Source organism: Danio rerio, chromosome 7, assembly GCF_049306965.1.
Source record: "Danio rerio strain Tuebingen ecotype United States chromosome 7, GRCz12tu, whole genome shotgun sequence".
Classification (NCBI taxonomy): domain Eukaryota; kingdom Metazoa; phylum Chordata; class Actinopteri; order Cypriniformes; family Danionidae; genus Danio; species Danio rerio.
This window is the reverse complement of record NC_133182.1, coordinates 44,324,701-44,342,500: the sequence shown is the minus strand read 5'-3', so window position 1 is coordinate 44,342,500 and position 17,800 is coordinate 44,324,701. Positions and strand designations below refer to the sequence as shown.

Sequence of the window (17,800 nt, the reverse complement as noted above, 5' to 3'; positions counted from 1 at the left end):
GGATGTGGAGGAACGGGAGATTCGCATCTTGGATGTGCAGCCGACAAATCTGCAGCAACATGCTACCTTGTTGAATCCATGCCACGAAGGATTAAGGCAAAAGGTGGAACTAGTGTGGTGAACCAAATAAAGTGGCTGATGAGTGTGTGTGTATATATATATATATATATATATATATATATATATATATATATATATATATATATATATATATATATATATATATATATATATATATATATATATATATATATTATGCTTAGGTTTAGTAAGGTAATGTCACTAATGTGACTTACCTTTGAAATAAAAGCTTTTAAATAGGTTCAGGAAACTATTAATTAGTTAGCTAACTTATAAAGAGGTCACAACTTCAATCAAAAGTTTTGAAATGAACATTATGAAAGATTATATTGATGTCTAAATTTAATCAATGCAGTGTTCACTTTCCCTTTGTCAGGCAGTTGGAAGTTTGAGTGAGTGACAAAGAGAAAAAGACAGAGGGAGAGAATGAAAGAGAGATAAAAGAGGCATACATTTATTTAAAGGCATGCCCTGGTGATTTTAACCAATTTAACATGGCCTGATTTGAACTCTCTGCTCCACAGCTCATTGAGACGGTTAGCGCCACGGATAAGGACGAAATGGCCCACCGCCAGCACTTCCACTTCAGCCTGGCCCCCGAGGTCGCCAACAACCACAGTTTCTCCCTCAAGGACAACAGAGGTGCGTGACACACAAAGCACCTCATAATAGGATCATTTCCACAGAAGGATGGCTTCTTTCAAGCCAAGTAAACTGCCTCAGGAAATACGCCAATTGAAAACACAAAATATTTGAGTCTCTTTCCAAACCAAATGAGTTTACCCGTGTGTAGGAGTGAGTGTCGCCCAGCCAAACTCGCGTTGGTAATTAGGTCATGATGAGGTGGGCAAACTCAAGTCAACTTCCTCTCTTATTAATTATGAAGGCGTCGCTCTCGTTCGAGCTTCTCCATCTGTGATTTGGAAACGTGGGTGAAGCCCAGCTGGTAGGCAGTCTTGTTTCTATCTGTTTCTCAGGCATCCTGCTTGGCATACCCAAAAAACAACCCTTCAGCACCACTCCTTAGTCTAATAGTTTGAAGGTCTGAGAACCCACCTACTGTGATATGTGAAACTCTATAGTTGGGAAATAAGAAGCTTTAAGATCGAGCATACTGAGAAGTGCCATCGTGACTGGGAGGTGATCAGTTTAAGGGAAATTTACGGCTTTTATATGAACTCATTATGTGATGGCTCTTGGTAGAATTACAAGCTAAAATATGTATGCTTCAAAGAAACCAAGTGTGTTTACTTTGCTTACAACGAGCTTTGGTGTTGTTTCAGAACTCTCAGTATGACTGCTATGATATGATAATGAACTGTAGTCCATATGCTAACAAACTTAACCGTTGCCCACCTATAGAGCTGTTCAGTTTGTAGTCAGAAAACCTGGAAGAGAACTATCATTTTCAAGCAATGGGTTCAGAAGTTTCTAATAGTTTCATTAAAATCACTCCAGATGTTCCCATTTGGTTTACATAAATTGCATCCAGTCATACAGTACCCCAAGTGGTGGAGGCTGCTGTTTTTCATTGCTAAATAACGGCTTAGAGCTACTTTTTTTTTTCTCTCTCTCTGAGTTAAGACAAAGTTTGAGTGGGAGACATTTATTAAGGTTCACTAGATATGCTAGAAAGATTCATCTTTGTCCAGTGTCTGTAAATGTTATGATAGATATGAATGTGTTTGTTTTTGTTACACACAGAGAGAAATTTGGACTACTTTTAATCTCCTCACACATGTACACTTTAGCACATGCCTCACATGTTTGTAATGCTTCCTTCATGTGTAATCTGAAATTTCTTACTACTTTTGAAGTGGTGATTAGGAGCTAATTGTATTGTAGTACTTTGTTTTCAGAAAAAAATAAATAAATAAAAAAGTCCATAAGTAAAATGGTTAAAGCACACCCTTGAGGTTAAACCTTTTAAACACGCAATATGCTAGAAATTAGGCAATTTTGGAATTTTAGTCAAATATCTGCTAATTGTACTGCTTATAAAGCATAAAATATGCTTAAAACAATTGTTCAGAAATATAAATATGCACTATTTTAACAACAAGCTAGGCAATGCAGCTGATAAACCTATTAAAAAATTGCGGTCACAGAAAAAATCATTCTTATCTCTATGATGATAAAAAAGTTTATTGCTAGCACATCTGAGATATTGAAATTATCCCAGAGTTTTGGAAACATAAATAAAACAAGTCTGTTGGACATGACTTGAACATGTCATTATTTTATTTCATCCCTCTTACTTTGCTGACAGTGAAACAAAAATCCTAGGATGCATTTCCCAAACAATGACATAACTTGCGGCTAGACTACCACAGTATGATGCATCATTCGGGAAATGAACAATGTAATGACAAGTGTTTCCCAAAACCATAGTTGCTCTGTCACAGAAGTGACAACTTTTAGTTTTTTTATTTTTTTTTTAAACCAATGACCTTTTTGCTGTGAGGCGATCATGCAACCTACTGTACCACCGTGACACCCCCCATTAAGCATATAATTCAGATATATGGTCAAACAATGATGTAAAAACGACTTTATTTATTTGTTGCCATAATTACATTCAGGTTCAGAATTATTATATATATATATAATAATGATAATGAGATGTTACAGATTCAAAATGGCACAAAATATTTCGGAGTGCACTATGAAGGGGAGTACAATATTGTTGATTTGAAGTTTGTTAAAACTGAACTTCGCAAGCAAATTATACGTGAGAGAAATAACTTTCAGCTTTTTTATTTATAATCATTTAACGTAGATGTTGGAACGTTCACAAGTAATAGGGCTTAAGGGGATACTAGGAATAGAACACAAGCAGAAATGCTTTGGAACGCCGGATTCGGGAAATGCCAAATCGCTGAACTATAATTGTGATGACGTATTTTGCGACCTTGGTCAGCTAAGGATAGTTTTAAGAAACGTGGTCCAGTTCAGCATTAACATCTTGTGGAGAAAAAAGTTGTGCACAAATTCAGAGCACTTATGCTAGCTCTAGGTACATTGTACAGATGGTTAATAAAAAATGTTGTACACACTGTTTTTATAATGCAATTCATGTCGCTTACACTGTACATGGATTCTGACATAGACGTAAACACTGAAGTATACTTTGAATTCAACTCTAGTTTCATGTAATGCATGTTAAATCACAAACCTCATTTTACTCAAAAATCGAAACCTTTTCTATTCTAAACACCCCAAGAGACCCAATAGCGAAACAGCCTTTTAGGTTGACCTACAAATTGATGTCATGACTAAACTACTTGGTTCCACTGGCTAATTTCTGATTGTACTGTATTTCTTTTTGACCGCCAATAGATTGGAAATATCCAATAAAGGGCATCCATGGCTGATTCCAGTAACTCCATGTAATTGTTGTCTGACTGAGTGGAACACGGCTTAATTGTATTTAGAGTGTAAATGTTTACAATCACAGATCTGTTTACACTTTTTTCTTGGTTAATAGAGCGAATCAGTGTGAACAGAGAAGTTGATGGAGTGAAAGACAGGGAGAAAATGACTGTCTCTCCCATTTGGTCTGTTTTAATGAGAGAGGAGATGAACACTTTTTAGAAGGCCATTTCAAAAGCCAACAATATTACAGAGACAGATTAGGCTACTCAGATTGACTGGCTTTATCAGGATCCGGAGCTTTCAAATGGATACAGTTTTCAGCAGTTTTGCCCACCCATTTATCTGAAGCTCCATTATGCTCCTCTCTCTGCACAGAGGCTGTGACACTGCTCCTCTTATCAGACGGACATAATGAAGGCCTGCCGATTATATATGTGTTCATGAACTCTACATATTACGAGTACGGAATATCATCTTTGCTGTAATAAAAAAAGTGGAAATGCATCAGATCTGGTTATGAATGTGTGCCTTGTAGAGGTTGCAAGATTTTGAGAATGCCAGTTGCATTTATATGTGGGACTCAGAGATGGGAACGAAGTACAAATACTGTACTTAAGTAGATTTTTCTGGTATCAGTACTTTATGCCACTATTTTTTACAACTTTTTACTTTTACAAATTTCTGTACTTTTTACTCCCTACATTTTTTAAATCAGGCTTGTTAGTTTTGATTTCATGTGTTTAGTGTCACGATATATTAATTCTTGTCATTGCGTAATTTGAGCACTTTTAGATGCAGTCAGTCTATTTTCGTCATTGCATGCTGCAGTGCGCGGCTTTTCAAACAAGGCTATCACACACATTGTGTAGGCTAGTTTATGAAGATTACTATGACAAAGGCAAGGATGACTACTCAGATAAGACAGAGGGAGATGGCGAATTAAACATGACTGGTGTTGTCCTATTTATACAGTAATAAGACATTTTGTTTGATCAGATCGCTGGTAAACAAGAAACATTCCAGTTCAAAAATATGCCATAGAAATGCTTAAGGTAAACAGTCTTTAGTCCTGCAAGGGTTTTCTCTGGTCTTTCAACCTTATACTGCAAAAAAAAAAAAAAAAAAGTGTTTGTTCGTTTAGTACTAAAACAATCAAATACTTCATAATAATTTTGTGCATTGAGATTTATTCCCTTTTTTCGATGAGTACATATTTCCTAAAACAGAATTTATGCTGTTTAACAGTTTTTATTGATTGTTTTTATTGACTATATTTTACACACAATATAGGTATATTAATCTTCAATTATTTTTAACAAATGTTTTACAAAAACAAAAGTAGCTATACTGGCTAATTTATGAATAAAAACATATTGCAAAAGATCCTGAATTTATCACGTAAATAAAATATAATGTTTTGTAGGCTGTATTCATGTCTGTGTATGTAGAATAAGCATTCTATTACCATAAAATAAATGTATTTGACAGAATTAATGGTAGTACATTAAATAAAATATCCACAGTTAGGCATGCGCCAGTACAAGTTTCTGATGGTATGATAACGTGAATAAAAATATCACTGTTTCATGGTATTGTGTTTACTGCTGTAAAAATAGTTTATTTTTAGATGTCTTAGTAAAAAACAACAACTTTTCCCCCCAATAAACACAATATATTACATTTTAGGAAACATTTATAGTGTTTTGAAACAGTAAACAGGCTACAAATTTAAAATAAACTATTGACTTCTGCTCTATTCATTAGCTTCAAAAACACAGATTTCCTTACAAGACATAAAAATAAAATAAAATAAAAAAAACTTTAAAAAAATTGTACATATACTTTAGAAATGTTATAACAAAACATTTTTGTGGTTTTATGCCTTGACTTTTCACAACCACGGTCAAACTTGAACCAGTTATTGCCCCATGCCTATCCAGAATACCCTGGAAAAAAGCACTAAAATAACAGGTTATGTATGAGAGCTGCTAAAGCAAAAACAAAAAATAATAATAATAAATAAATAAATTAATAAATAAATAAATAAATAAATAAATAAATAAATAAATAAATAAATAAATAAATAAATAAATAAATAAATAAATAAAGATAATAGTTTGCAGTCAAATATGATAAGTATTTATTTTATCAAAAGAAAATATATTTTCAATATATTCAATAAAATATATTCAATAATAAAATTAAAAAATCAATATATTTTGGACAGAATTCAGTGTAAAATGTAAGACATTATTTATAAAGATATACAGCCCTACATGATTATTTTTAGAGTGTATGAACATGAATGGCACATCTTATTCCTGATCTTACAGTCGCAAAATGCCGTGATTTTGCATCAGGATGTTGATACATGGAGGAAAACCGGATATTTACTTACCTGGTAAAACTAAAACATGTAGTAGTAATGGGTACTTTTTACTTATGTACATTTTTGAAGCCGTACTTTTTTTTTACTTTTGCTTGAGGACAAAAGTGAAATCAGTACTTCAACTTTTACCAGAGTGGTTTTAAACATGAGTATCTGTACTTTTACTTGAGTAAAGGTTGTGTGTACTTTTGCCATCTCTTTTGTGTTATTAATGATCCTTAAAGAGTCTCTTATGCTAACCAAGGCTGCATATATCAAAAATGTTATAAGGCTGTAATAATGGGTCAAAAGACTCACATTTCAGTCACATATTGTGTATTTGTTGCCAATTCCTCTCACACAATTATTCTCCATACCTGGCACGAGGGATCCTTTCATGCGAGTTCTCGGTGTAGAGCATTTCCAATAAATGTGGCCCAAAATCAAAACATCGTAAACAAAGACCCAGAGAAGCTCTCGCAGGTTCAAATGCAGCAAATTGATACTTCACACGGCTCGCGGTAATCACACTGACAGCATATGATATAGAATTATAATGGATAACATTAGATTGATCGAGCCTGTCCGCGGCGTCATGCTATATGAGCGTTGTAGCCATATCATTAGCGGCCTTCCCTGACAGAGCCACTGAAGGTTGAAGAAAGTGGTGCCAGAGGGAGTGAAAATGACTAAACCCCAGGCCCCCTAAATGAACTCACTCCATCTACGCCTCCAGCGTGACCTTGCACTGAGTCAGGGAAATGCGCTGGCACTGATCCATCCCTCCCAGTTGCAAATAAAACCAATACTGCTCCCTCCGCTCTAACTTTGATTACACTTCCAAAAGCTGATAAATGTTCACAATATTAAACATGAATTTAATATTGGAGGATTCACACCTCATTGACTCTCACCGGTGGCTGTGGGTAGTTCTCCTGACACCTAAACTCAGGGAGGAGAAAGTTTTGTAATTCTGTTCAGCATATTTGCAACTCGCGATTTTACTGGATCCTTGTTACCTGCTTATCAGCTGAACGGTACAGTCTGTCCGTAGGTTTGTTTACATGAACATTAGTAATCTAATCATTCACATTATTCTGTACAAGACAAGGTTATACTGACATTTACATCAGTTGATTTTAGGATATTTCTTTCATCTTCCTATTTTGCATGGTACAATGTAGTTCATAATGCTAAGGTTATTTTCTTATGTGCGTATGTGTATACAGGTATATGTATGGGTGGTAGTAGTTTTGCCAAGGATCTGATCCTGGATTAACATCTGTGTTGATCCTAGAACGTCATCCCCGTTTTTAAAACATAATCCATATCTAATCCCTCCCCTACACCTAACTGTAATTTATTCCTAAAATCAGAGGAGATTAATAGTTGGATAACAATAATGTAGAAACACATAACCCCAACTGTAAGCCTAAACTTAACATAAGCTGTAAACATATCCCTTGAATCTGATTGGCTGATTGGATTTTTGTTACAGGATCAACATAGATGTCCTTATACCCTACTATATGAATTCAACAACATGTTGTGTGTGCATGTGATTCGGTTCCATAACTCATTCTGGATATGCATTAGAGCTTGACTTAAAAATGAATCTAGAACAGGGTTGCCCAAACTTTTTCCTATAAACGGCCAAAAAACAGACTTGATTGAGAACTGTGGACAGATTTGCCAATTTTGCCAAGGGGAATTTTTCTCATTTATTGAATAATTTTTAAAAACAAAATCAAGAAAATGTTGTTTATTATCTAATGCAGTATCAGTTTTAACATTTTTTAATGAACTTATTATTGTAAAAACATAAACAATTCTATTGATAACACAATGGAGTTCAATGCTGAAAACACTAGTCAAGCTGCACCTGCCTTTACCTTGATATGCTCGTAGATGTCAGATTTACAGTAAATCACATGACAGTATTTACATTTTAAAAGTCTGATTCATTTACAAAATTTAATCATTTAATTTCACTTGCTTTTTTTGTAGCTCAGCAATAAAACTAAGAAACAAAAGATTACGTTAAATTCAACATTCAAAATGTCAAAGGCATTCGCCCCAACCACCAACATTCTGCCTTTCTTTTCAGATGGGATGGTGAGCCAAATCAAAAGTTACCATGGGCCAACTTTGCCCTACTTTGGGCATTTCTGATCTAGAACATGGATTGCCATAAAATATAGTCATATGCCATTATGTCCCCGTGCTATGTCATCTCATGTTCCCTCCAGAATTTCATATATCAACATCTCTTTGTTCTCATATACGATGTTGGAATTTTATGAAAGCTGAAAGTGCCAAGCTCTTTTATTCATTTCAAAATGTTGACCAATGCCTGTAATATATCCTGACGCAAAATGTGGCAAAAGGCTGCACTTTGATAATGCTGCTAACATACAGATGTGGCTACTAAGAATGCATGAGTGAATGAATGTGACCACACGCCGTGCTGCAGTACTGCGCAGCACAGCAAAAATGGTCTAACACAAGAAAGACATGACCAGCAGGGGGCAGTTTTGTTACATAGTGAGCATACTGAACTGATATACTGTGGCAGCCAGAGCATGTGAGTGGAGCTGAGCGGGGTTTTTTTCTTCTAGTATAGTTTTTAAATAATATTTTAATAGACCTAAGTGATCAACTATGTGTTTTATAGCCTATTTATTTAGGCAGCTGTGTGTGTTGTCTTATGCTATAGTTTAACTAACTGTTAGCCTATTTTGAACTATGGAGCTCTGAACATAATTAAAATTACAAATCCGCTTCCACGACCATGTCTTATTAATGCATATCCTTTTTTTTAATTAAAGTTATACTTTAATAATTATTTATGAAATTGAATAATTCGTTCCTCGATTCGTCAAATTAAATCTATAAAACGAAACAAGTAACTTTCAAATTAATTCATGGCATTTAAGCCTGAACTAAAGGACACATACAGGTACGAAATTCAAATTGAATAGATTCTAAAATTAATTTGTAATTGAAGTCATAGTACAGTATTTATGTATGTATGTCTTGCCCATGCTTATGTCTGCATGTTATCAGGGCTCTGTCACAGAGCAGGTGTAAAGGCTGTTTTATACTTCTGCGTCAAGTGCACGCTTAAGCAGGTCCCACACCAGAAGCGCCGCCCAGCGCCATGTAATTTAGAATTCTAAACATAGGTTTCTATCAGGATATACACACCGGCGCCGCAAGTCGGCGGCTGTCAGCGGCGCCCGGCGACGGCTCAGGACGCAGTTCATTTTTCAGCCGCGCCACAGAGCGCCATCTGATTAGTTTCATGTTAAATATCATTCGAATGTGCGCGTCTGGTGTGTGATACTTTAAACTGTCATGTACGCGCCGTGTCGCGGCGCCGAGCGGCGCTTCTGGTGTGCGACCTGCTTTATGCTACGGCGCAGCCTACGTGTGGACGCATAGCCCTCGCCGTGGCTGTTGGTGTCGCTGTCGGGCACCTCTCAAAAAATTTAACTACACGGCCGATGAAGCGAATGTTTACAAGTGTGCAGTAAAGGAGCTCCGGATGGAAAGTTTTGTTTTGTGTTTACCTCATGTTTAAAGTTGTTGCACGTCCGACGGTTCCTGCCTCAAAATGAGCGAGTCTGAGCCACTTGTACGTCAAAGAAGCATTCAAAAAAAAAAAAACAACAGCGAAGAAACTCAACACAGAGGAACATTACCACCTCACTGCCAACTAGCGTTTCGGAAGTGTTATTGCAGAGCAACAAAAGTGTCAGCGCGCAGAAGTATGAATGCACAGCTACGCGCGTTGCATGCGATGTGGGTCACACCGATCACTTGACTCAGAAGTATAAACCAGGCTTAAGGCTGGGGAAGGCTATGGAATGTGCCATTAAAAAGAGTGTATGTATTCATTTACTTGGCATATCTCATATTATATGATACCCAGCCACCTACGGCATCAATAGAGCTCTGTCTCTCACTTACAAATACATGCATCTAAACATGCACTTTTCATGCACAAACACAGTAAAAAAAAAAACAGTTTAGTAAAAAAAATATACTGGCTGCTGTGTCTATAATGTGGTGTAAATATTATTATTCGCTATTGAAACTTCATGGAGGATGCTTGCACTGGCCCGATAATGGACAGGTGGTTGTTCCGTGGGTCACCTGGTGGATATTGAGTAAAGCATAATTTTTTTTTTTATTTGTGAAAAGTCGACCTTTACTGCTACAGTGTGTGACTGCGCGTGACAAATTGCAGCGGTGCACGTGAAGAAATGCGTGTTCTCATAGGCCATATCTGTAGGAATACGCCACATGTCTTAATTCAGATTTACTCAATTTACTTTGAGATTGACTTTAGCAACATTAGGGTCATCAGAAATCTCTGCGTACATGGTAGATTTTTAATCAGAGAACTGTATGAATATTGGAATATTATAAACGTACTGAATTTTCTTCTGTTGCTTTCACAGACAGCACTGCTAGCATCTTTGTGATCCGGAAGGGCTTCAGCAGAATGACCCAGGATATCTACCACCTTCCCATTGAGATCAATGACAACGGCGTACCCCCGATGAGCAGCACCAATACCCTCATAATCCGCGTGTGTAGCTGCGACAGTAAAGACACCATCCTCTCCTGCAACGTGGAGCCTTTCATCTTGACGGCTGGGCTTAGCACCGGAGCTCTGATTGCCATCTTGGCTTGCATTGTTATTCTACTGGGTGAGCCTAATTATATTTGTATAAGAATATACAAGCAGCCATGTGTAAATAATAGGGGTCTAGCTCGGTTGGTTTAAACATCCTATAGGGAGCCAAAGCATGTCAATATTTGCATTTCACTCCAGACCAGAGGGAAGTTATTTTACACTTGTACAACTTTAGAAGCTTAAAGTATTTATTAAGCAGATACTTTTACAGAGAGGTGATGTTAGTTTACTACTAAAACATTTATTTGTCTTGCTTGTTTCTAAAAATGACTTGTGGCTTAATTTCCCGAAAGTATTGTGAGCCAAAGTACGTTGTAAACAGGACTGTTAACTAAAGTAATATTTAAAATTGTGTAGGACAAATGATTCAGGGTAATTCCAAAGTGTTAAATGAATTATTATAATGTATATTTATGCAGTCACATGTTGAAAAACTGCAAAATTACACCTAAATCCTTAATGTTTATTCATTGCAGAATTGAACTTTAGTAAAATCAAGTTACTTTTTGTCTAATAATACTGTAATTTAAATCAGTGAATTAAAATAGGACAGATACACTATATATAATTCATAAATAATTGATTTATCTGTAAATAATAACAATTAAAAAAAAAAGAAATAAGCGTTTTAAGAAAACTAAATCAAATAAATTGATTTGGTGAGTAAAATAATTATTAAATGGATTGTATAAATACATGTACAGAACAGTGCTCAACATAAATAAATACACCCTATTGCTTAGTGAAAATAGGAAATAAATTTGATGTATTTGAACAAATTAGATTTAGTAAACGAATATATTTATCAAAACAAAACTGTGATCACCAAAAAATTTTAAAAATAGAAACGTAAAACATTTAAATTCATGTAAAATATTGGAAATTTGGGTGTACTAACTTTGAACCATTATTATAAGTTATTTTTTTAGATTCGCTCCAGATTTGGCTTCAGTACTGACTAATCTATATATAATGTATATGCACAAGTATAATATCATAAAGCTTCTGATACAAAATATTAAAGGGCACCTATTTTACTTCTTTCACAAGATGTAAGATAAGACTTTGGTGTCTCCAGAATGTGCCTGTAAAGTTTCACTTCAAAATGCCCATCAGATTATTTATTATATAATTTTGTTATTTGTATTAATTTTATTTTATTATATATTTTTCCTCGCCCACCGCTCTGACGTGCATGTCTGCTTTTCCTGCATAATATCAGATAAACAGCAGTCAGTGATGATGTGAAATGAGGTCATTAGTCAAAAATACCAAGTAAGTTTATTTGATGTAAATGTAGAGCCTATTCTTGCCTTTCTGAAATGATGAGTCACACACAAAAGCTGTTTCCAGCACACACACACACTCTCACAAACACACACACATGCGAGTTTACTGACACCATGCAGCCGTATTGATTATAGCGGTTAAGAATTACACACCAATTTTACTGTCTTTATTTCAAACATGCTCTGTTTAAAAAAAAAAAAAAAAAAACATTTTAAACTTATAAAATTAATTATTGAGGTGCAGCTGATCACAGAGAGTTGAATTTGTTTTATTCCCAGTTTCTTTGCAAACAAACTGTTGTGACTATCTTTAATCACAAATCCATTTTAGACACATCTCGGGTCTGCTGAGGGGCTTAGATGCTTCCTTAGTTACAGTACATGGAATAACAAATTTTTTTTTTTGTTGCTGTTTACTGTAAAGTTAATTTACAGATAGTTTGAACACAAACTGATATCAAATAATGTGCTTTGGACATGTGTATATAAGTTATTATGGAGACATGACACCTGTCAATCATATCAGTGGGCGGGGAAAACCGCACTGCTACTTTACATTGTGGTGGGCCTCAAAATAACTGGGTCCTATTTTAACCTCAGGAAACTTGAAAAAAAAGAGACGTGTTGTGTTTCTATCACTCCAATATGACTCTGAACACACTATTCTTGCACACAGTTCTGTTCAAACAGCTTACAAAAGTTGATTCTACTCATAGGTGTACTTTAATTTAAATGAGAGATTTGTGAGGGTTGTACTGTTATATCATGAGCACTGTATATATGAAATTAAGGTGAACATATAGCTATGGGGGAAAGACCAATTAAAATAATGTGATTTTCTATGGATTTTAAAATGTTGAAGTTTGGTGTTTAAGTTAAACATACTTTTTCTTTTATTCAGTAAACTACCAATGACTTTTTTTTTTACACATTTAGACTACACAAACATTAATATTTGATGGAATAATCCTGATCTATCAATCTATTTAGAGTGCTCAGCATAACTGAGTACACCCCATTTTGAAAATGAATATTTGCATCCATTTTTCAGTAATAATAGGTAAAATATTACGGTGCATTTGATCAAAACAGATTTATTAAACAGATATATTTATTAAAATAATATTTTAGTCACAGAACATCTTTAGAAATGGAAAGATAATTAAATAAATTCATGCAAAATATTGCAAAAAAAATCTACAAACTCCAAAAAATTATATATTTTTTGTTTCTCTTGATTTTTGGTATTTTTAAAATTGCTATTTAATATTTTTCCCTAACATGTAATTTTGGTCTACTTTATTTTGAACCATTATTGTATCTATCTATCTATCTATCTATCTATCTATCTATCTATCTATCTATCTATCTATCTATCTATCTATCTATCTATCTATCTATCTGTCTGTCTGTCTGTCTGTCTGTCTGTCTGTCTGTCTGTCTGTCTGTCTGTCTGTCTGTCTGTCTGTCTGTCTGTCTGTCTGTCTGTCTGTCTGTCTGTCTGTCTGTCTGTCTGTCTGTCTGTCTATCTATCTATCTATCTACCATCAGCTTGATATCATGATAGAGACAGTGACTTTTAAGTAGCACTCAAATCCACATTTTACAAAATGTTATATGTGCAAGATTTAACTTTATAGCAAGTCAAGTTATATTGAAGAGCTGTAATGTTACCCTTCATCATATCGCAAAATGTATTAGCTGTCTCAAGCAGTAACATTAAAGCATTGCATTTAACATAAACGTTTTATCTTCCTAGTCAAATGTTTCCTGCAAGAACATTTAAGAAAACACTTTCTGACGTCTTTACTGTTATACAGAATCATGATAGCAATTTTAGTGAGACTCAGAGATGCTATTACCCTTGGCTTGACATTTGTTTGCATGTCTACAGCGATCGTGGTGCTGTTCGTGGCCCTGCGGCGGCAGAAGAAGGAGCCTTTGATTGTATTTGAGGAGGAAGACATTCGGGAGAACATCATCACGTATGATGACGAAGGAGGCGGAGAGGAGGACACTGAGGCGTTTGACATCGCCACCTTACAGAATCCAGACGGTGCCAATGGCTTTCTGCCTCGTAAGGACATGAAGCCCGAGCTGCAGTACGGAATGCGGCCCGGCCTGAGGCCCATCGGCAATAGTGTGGATGTAGATGATTTCATCAAAACACGCATTTCCGATGCGGACAATGACCCCACAGCGCCCCCTTATGACTCCATTCAGATCTACGGTTACGAAGGTAGAGGCTCCATCGCCGGATCTCTCAGTTCCTTGGAGTCAGTGACCACAGATTCAGACCTGGACTATGATTACCTCCAAAGTTGGGGGCCACGCTTCAAGAAACTAGCCGATCTTTACGGCACCAAAGACTCCGTCGATGACAACTCTTAACGTTCGCTCAAATAAGTCCTTTTTTTTTCATCTCCCTCCCACTAACTGTGTGTTTTGTGAAGTTTACTATAAGTATTCCATGAATTTATCACTTTATAGTAAACTTTAGGTTGTTTGTAAGTATACGCGTGGTATACTAGATGGCTGGGAGAGTCAATAGGTGCGATCACAATGTGCTACAGGGGAGCCAGAGGGGTAGAAATAAAAATTTTACAAAAAATAAATAAAGAAATAAATAAAAAGAAAGATGAAAGGGACAAATAGGCACATCTCTGGTGGACGTGTCTCTGTGGTGTGTATGAAATGAAGAAATACGTGACCATGTTGTTGTTTAAGAACTGAAGAACATTACGTTTCACTTTTGATGTTTGTAGGTTCCTGCAGATTTGAGGTTGTGGATGTGTATCACAGAGAGACATGGAGTTGTTGATACTGTGAACGAGCTCATGAAGAAATAATAATAAAAAAACAAAAACAGTTGCCTTATTAAGTAATCTGGAGCGATCGTCAGCAAATTGAGACTTGTGTAACTTCTGTAGCGCCTCCATATTGTCTTTGGAGATATCGTCCAAACAGGTCCTCTTGATTTCGTTTTATTTTTTTTTACGTTTTCTGTTTGTTTTTTATATATATATATAAATATATATCCGGAAGCCGATGGATCGAGCAAAAATAGACTCTTCTAGTGTTTCTGTCATCTAGAAAAAAAAAACAAAAAAAAAAAAATCACAAACCTTCTGCCCAATTCCATCTTGAACAATCACAAAGACAGACCTGTGAGCTCAAAAAACGCCTTAACTAATGGACACTCTTGCAACGCAGTGCATTTTTTTTGTAACTTGAAAGCTATATCCTAAAGCAAGCTAAAGTCCTTATAACGTATGTACAGTACAATGTGCAAAATATGTCTCTTGAGGATCAATCTTACACCGATCAGTTTATGTAAATCTCCCTCTCGCTCTCTTTTTTTTTTTTTTTTTTTTTTCATTATGATGATATCATTAGGATTATTATTATTATGTTTTCCTTCAGTTCTCTTCATTTCTCATTCTCTTTAATGGCTTATGTTATTCTCCTTGGAGAGAAATAGCAGTCTGTCCTGTCGCAGTGAGAAATGGCTAATTTCTATGTCGATTTTATGGTAACTATTTGTACAATTTTAAAAGTTCTTATTTTAGTATACATACGAATATCAGTATTTCAACATGTAAGGAAAATATTACAGCATCACACTTATATTTTATGAACATTGTACTGTTGCTTTATTATGTGCTTCAATCTAAGAAGCAAAAAACTTTGAAATAAATGCTCTTTTTATAAAAATGATTGATGGCGGTGATGCATTTGTGTCTTTCGGGGCGCATAATCGCTGTGGTACATGTTACGGAGAAATGCGAAGGTTGAATGCGAATGCATTGGCTTCGAGCTATGCTTCGCATGAACTGCTTTCACACTCGCAGAGACGTGCAGAGCTTTTCACCGGCGGATTCAGCTCTTTCCAGTGGTAGGTCTCTCTATTGTCTCCGCCGGAAAGGCTTGCATTCTTTCCTCTCCCAGGGTAGCTGCGCACCAAAAGGTCAATGTGCACTTTGTTAAAAAAAGAATGAAAAGAAAAATAGCGTTACATAAAACCCAACTTCAGCCCACCTGAATGAGATTGGACACCAATTTCCCTCAAGGAGCTTGGAAGTAAACAGAAGAGCACTACTGCAGGCTATTCTCCACTATCTGTGCATGAAGTGAAGTACGGGAAACAGCATCTGATGACAAACCATGCCCTGTGGATGCGCAGCCCTTAGCTATCCTGTGGGATCCTGTCGGTTGTCTTCTTAACAAGCAGCTAAAACACGTGCCCTTCAAAAATACTGGTTTTGGTTTATTCCGCTGGTTGAAGGATATATGGCTATATTCAGTCTGTGAGCGGGGAAGATTGACACTTTGGACGCACAGCAGCCCTGCATGAGTTTTTCTTGTCATGTCGCTAGACGTGTTCTGTCAGAGAACTAGACTGTATGCAAGTCATCAGAGGTGCAGTAGCAGTGGGAGGCATCTCCGCTTGGTTGCTGATTAGTGATTTCAAACCAGTGCTCTACTGTATGTCAGTGCAAATGGCCAGATATCCACTGACATGACTGATTGTTTCAGAATGTGATTTACTGTTATTGTAAAATGATATGTGTGGATTTTATGAAATGTGGCGTCTTTTTGGAAATTTGGAATTGTGTTGAAGAATTCAGGAAGATAGATGTAGTTAAAGATAAATGCTGCATTTTAACAGTGTTCTTACTCTAAACCAAAGGTCTCAAACTCGATTCCTTGAGTGCGCAGATCCAACTAATCAAGGTGTTCAAGACTGTTCAATTCAATTTGTTTATTTCTATAGCGCTTTTATAAAATCTTTTGATTTTTTAATGCCGATTTTACAATGTTGAAAAATCGTGTCAAAAGCAGCTTAACATAAAAGATTATAGTAAATTGAAGATGTGTCAGTCCAGCCTGATCTCACGCGGAAACGAATGTATTTTACGCTTTGTCTGTTTAGTGGCTAATTTGGATGAATTCGTACTAGTTCAGTCGTACGAAAATGTATGATTTTAAAAAGGAGTCGTGGCACTCAACCCCACCTTCAACCTAAACCGTCATTGGGTGATGAGCAAATTGTACGAATTAGATCGTACAAATTTAGACGAGTTAGCCACTAAATCACTAAAAAGTTACAAATTGCTGTGAGATTGCGTTGGTCAGTCCAGTTATCAGAGTTGAAGTTCAGTTTAGTTCAGTTGAGTGTAGTTTAAATTTCATTGCTGAAAGTGCAAATATGTAAGAGCAAATTATGTAAGTGCAGCTCCATTAGTCCCAAAAAAATCAAGCTAGTGTCAACAGTTGCGAGGAACAAAACTTTACCAATTGACAAATGTGAGGAATAAAAAACCTCAAGAGAAACCAGGCTCCAACCAATTTTTGGCCAAACTTCTTGTGCAGAGCTGCAGCCTAGGCCCCGGAGGCTGGAGAACACCGGGCGTCCATTGTGGAGACTATTAAGCAGGTGTTAATTGGAGGTGGCTGGAGCTAAACTGCAGAGCTGTGGCCCTCATGGAATTGAGTTTCAGACCATTGCTTTAAACTCTTCAAATGTTAATGCTTGACCAGGACCACGCATCAAATGATTATCAAGGGATGTCACTTTCTAAGGTTGGTCTGACTTCAAGTACACTGTGAAAATATTTATGTTTATTACCAGTTTCTGCATTTTGTGTTTTCCATTTATTTACGGTTGTGAATTGCATTATGGGACTGTTATCTCTGATCTGTCGACTTTTGATGTTGAAAATTCAGCTCTACAGTTTAACAAAGTGACTTTTATTGACATTTTAGTCATTTGAAATAATATAATGTATAAGTATAAACAGCTAAGAATGTGTAGAGAAGTAAATCTGAAAAAGAAAATGCACTGGCAGCTTATTACAAGGTTTTTGGATCATAATATAAAACACTAACACAGACAATATATCACAGATGACACAGACTTTAAACTACTAAAAATGTTAGCAAAAGTCAATTTGTAAGGTTAAAATTTAAAGTTAAATGAAA

At 35.9% G+C, this 17,800-nt stretch overlaps 1 protein-coding gene across 5 annotated transcripts in view; it reads left to right on the top strand.

The window, feature by feature from the left end:
• Nucleotides 1-15,535, top strand: part of cdh11 (cadherin 11, type 2, OB-cadherin (osteoblast)) — a 97,870-nt gene extending 82,335 nt beyond the window's left edge. For 4 of the 5 annotated variants that reach the window (XM_073906166.1, XM_073906164.1, XM_005166446.6 and 1 more), the window contains 3 exons: nucleotides 606-723; nucleotides 10,291-10,542; nucleotides 13,713-15,535. In XM_073906166.1, coding sequence (XP_073762267.1) covers nucleotides 606-723; nucleotides 10,291-10,542; nucleotides 13,713-14,209 — 867 coding nt within the window. In that variant the 3' untranslated portion in view covers nucleotides 14,210-15,535. 5 annotated transcript variants of the gene reach the window in all.
• The last annotated feature ends 2,265 nt before the right edge of the window (nucleotides 15,536-17,800 follow it).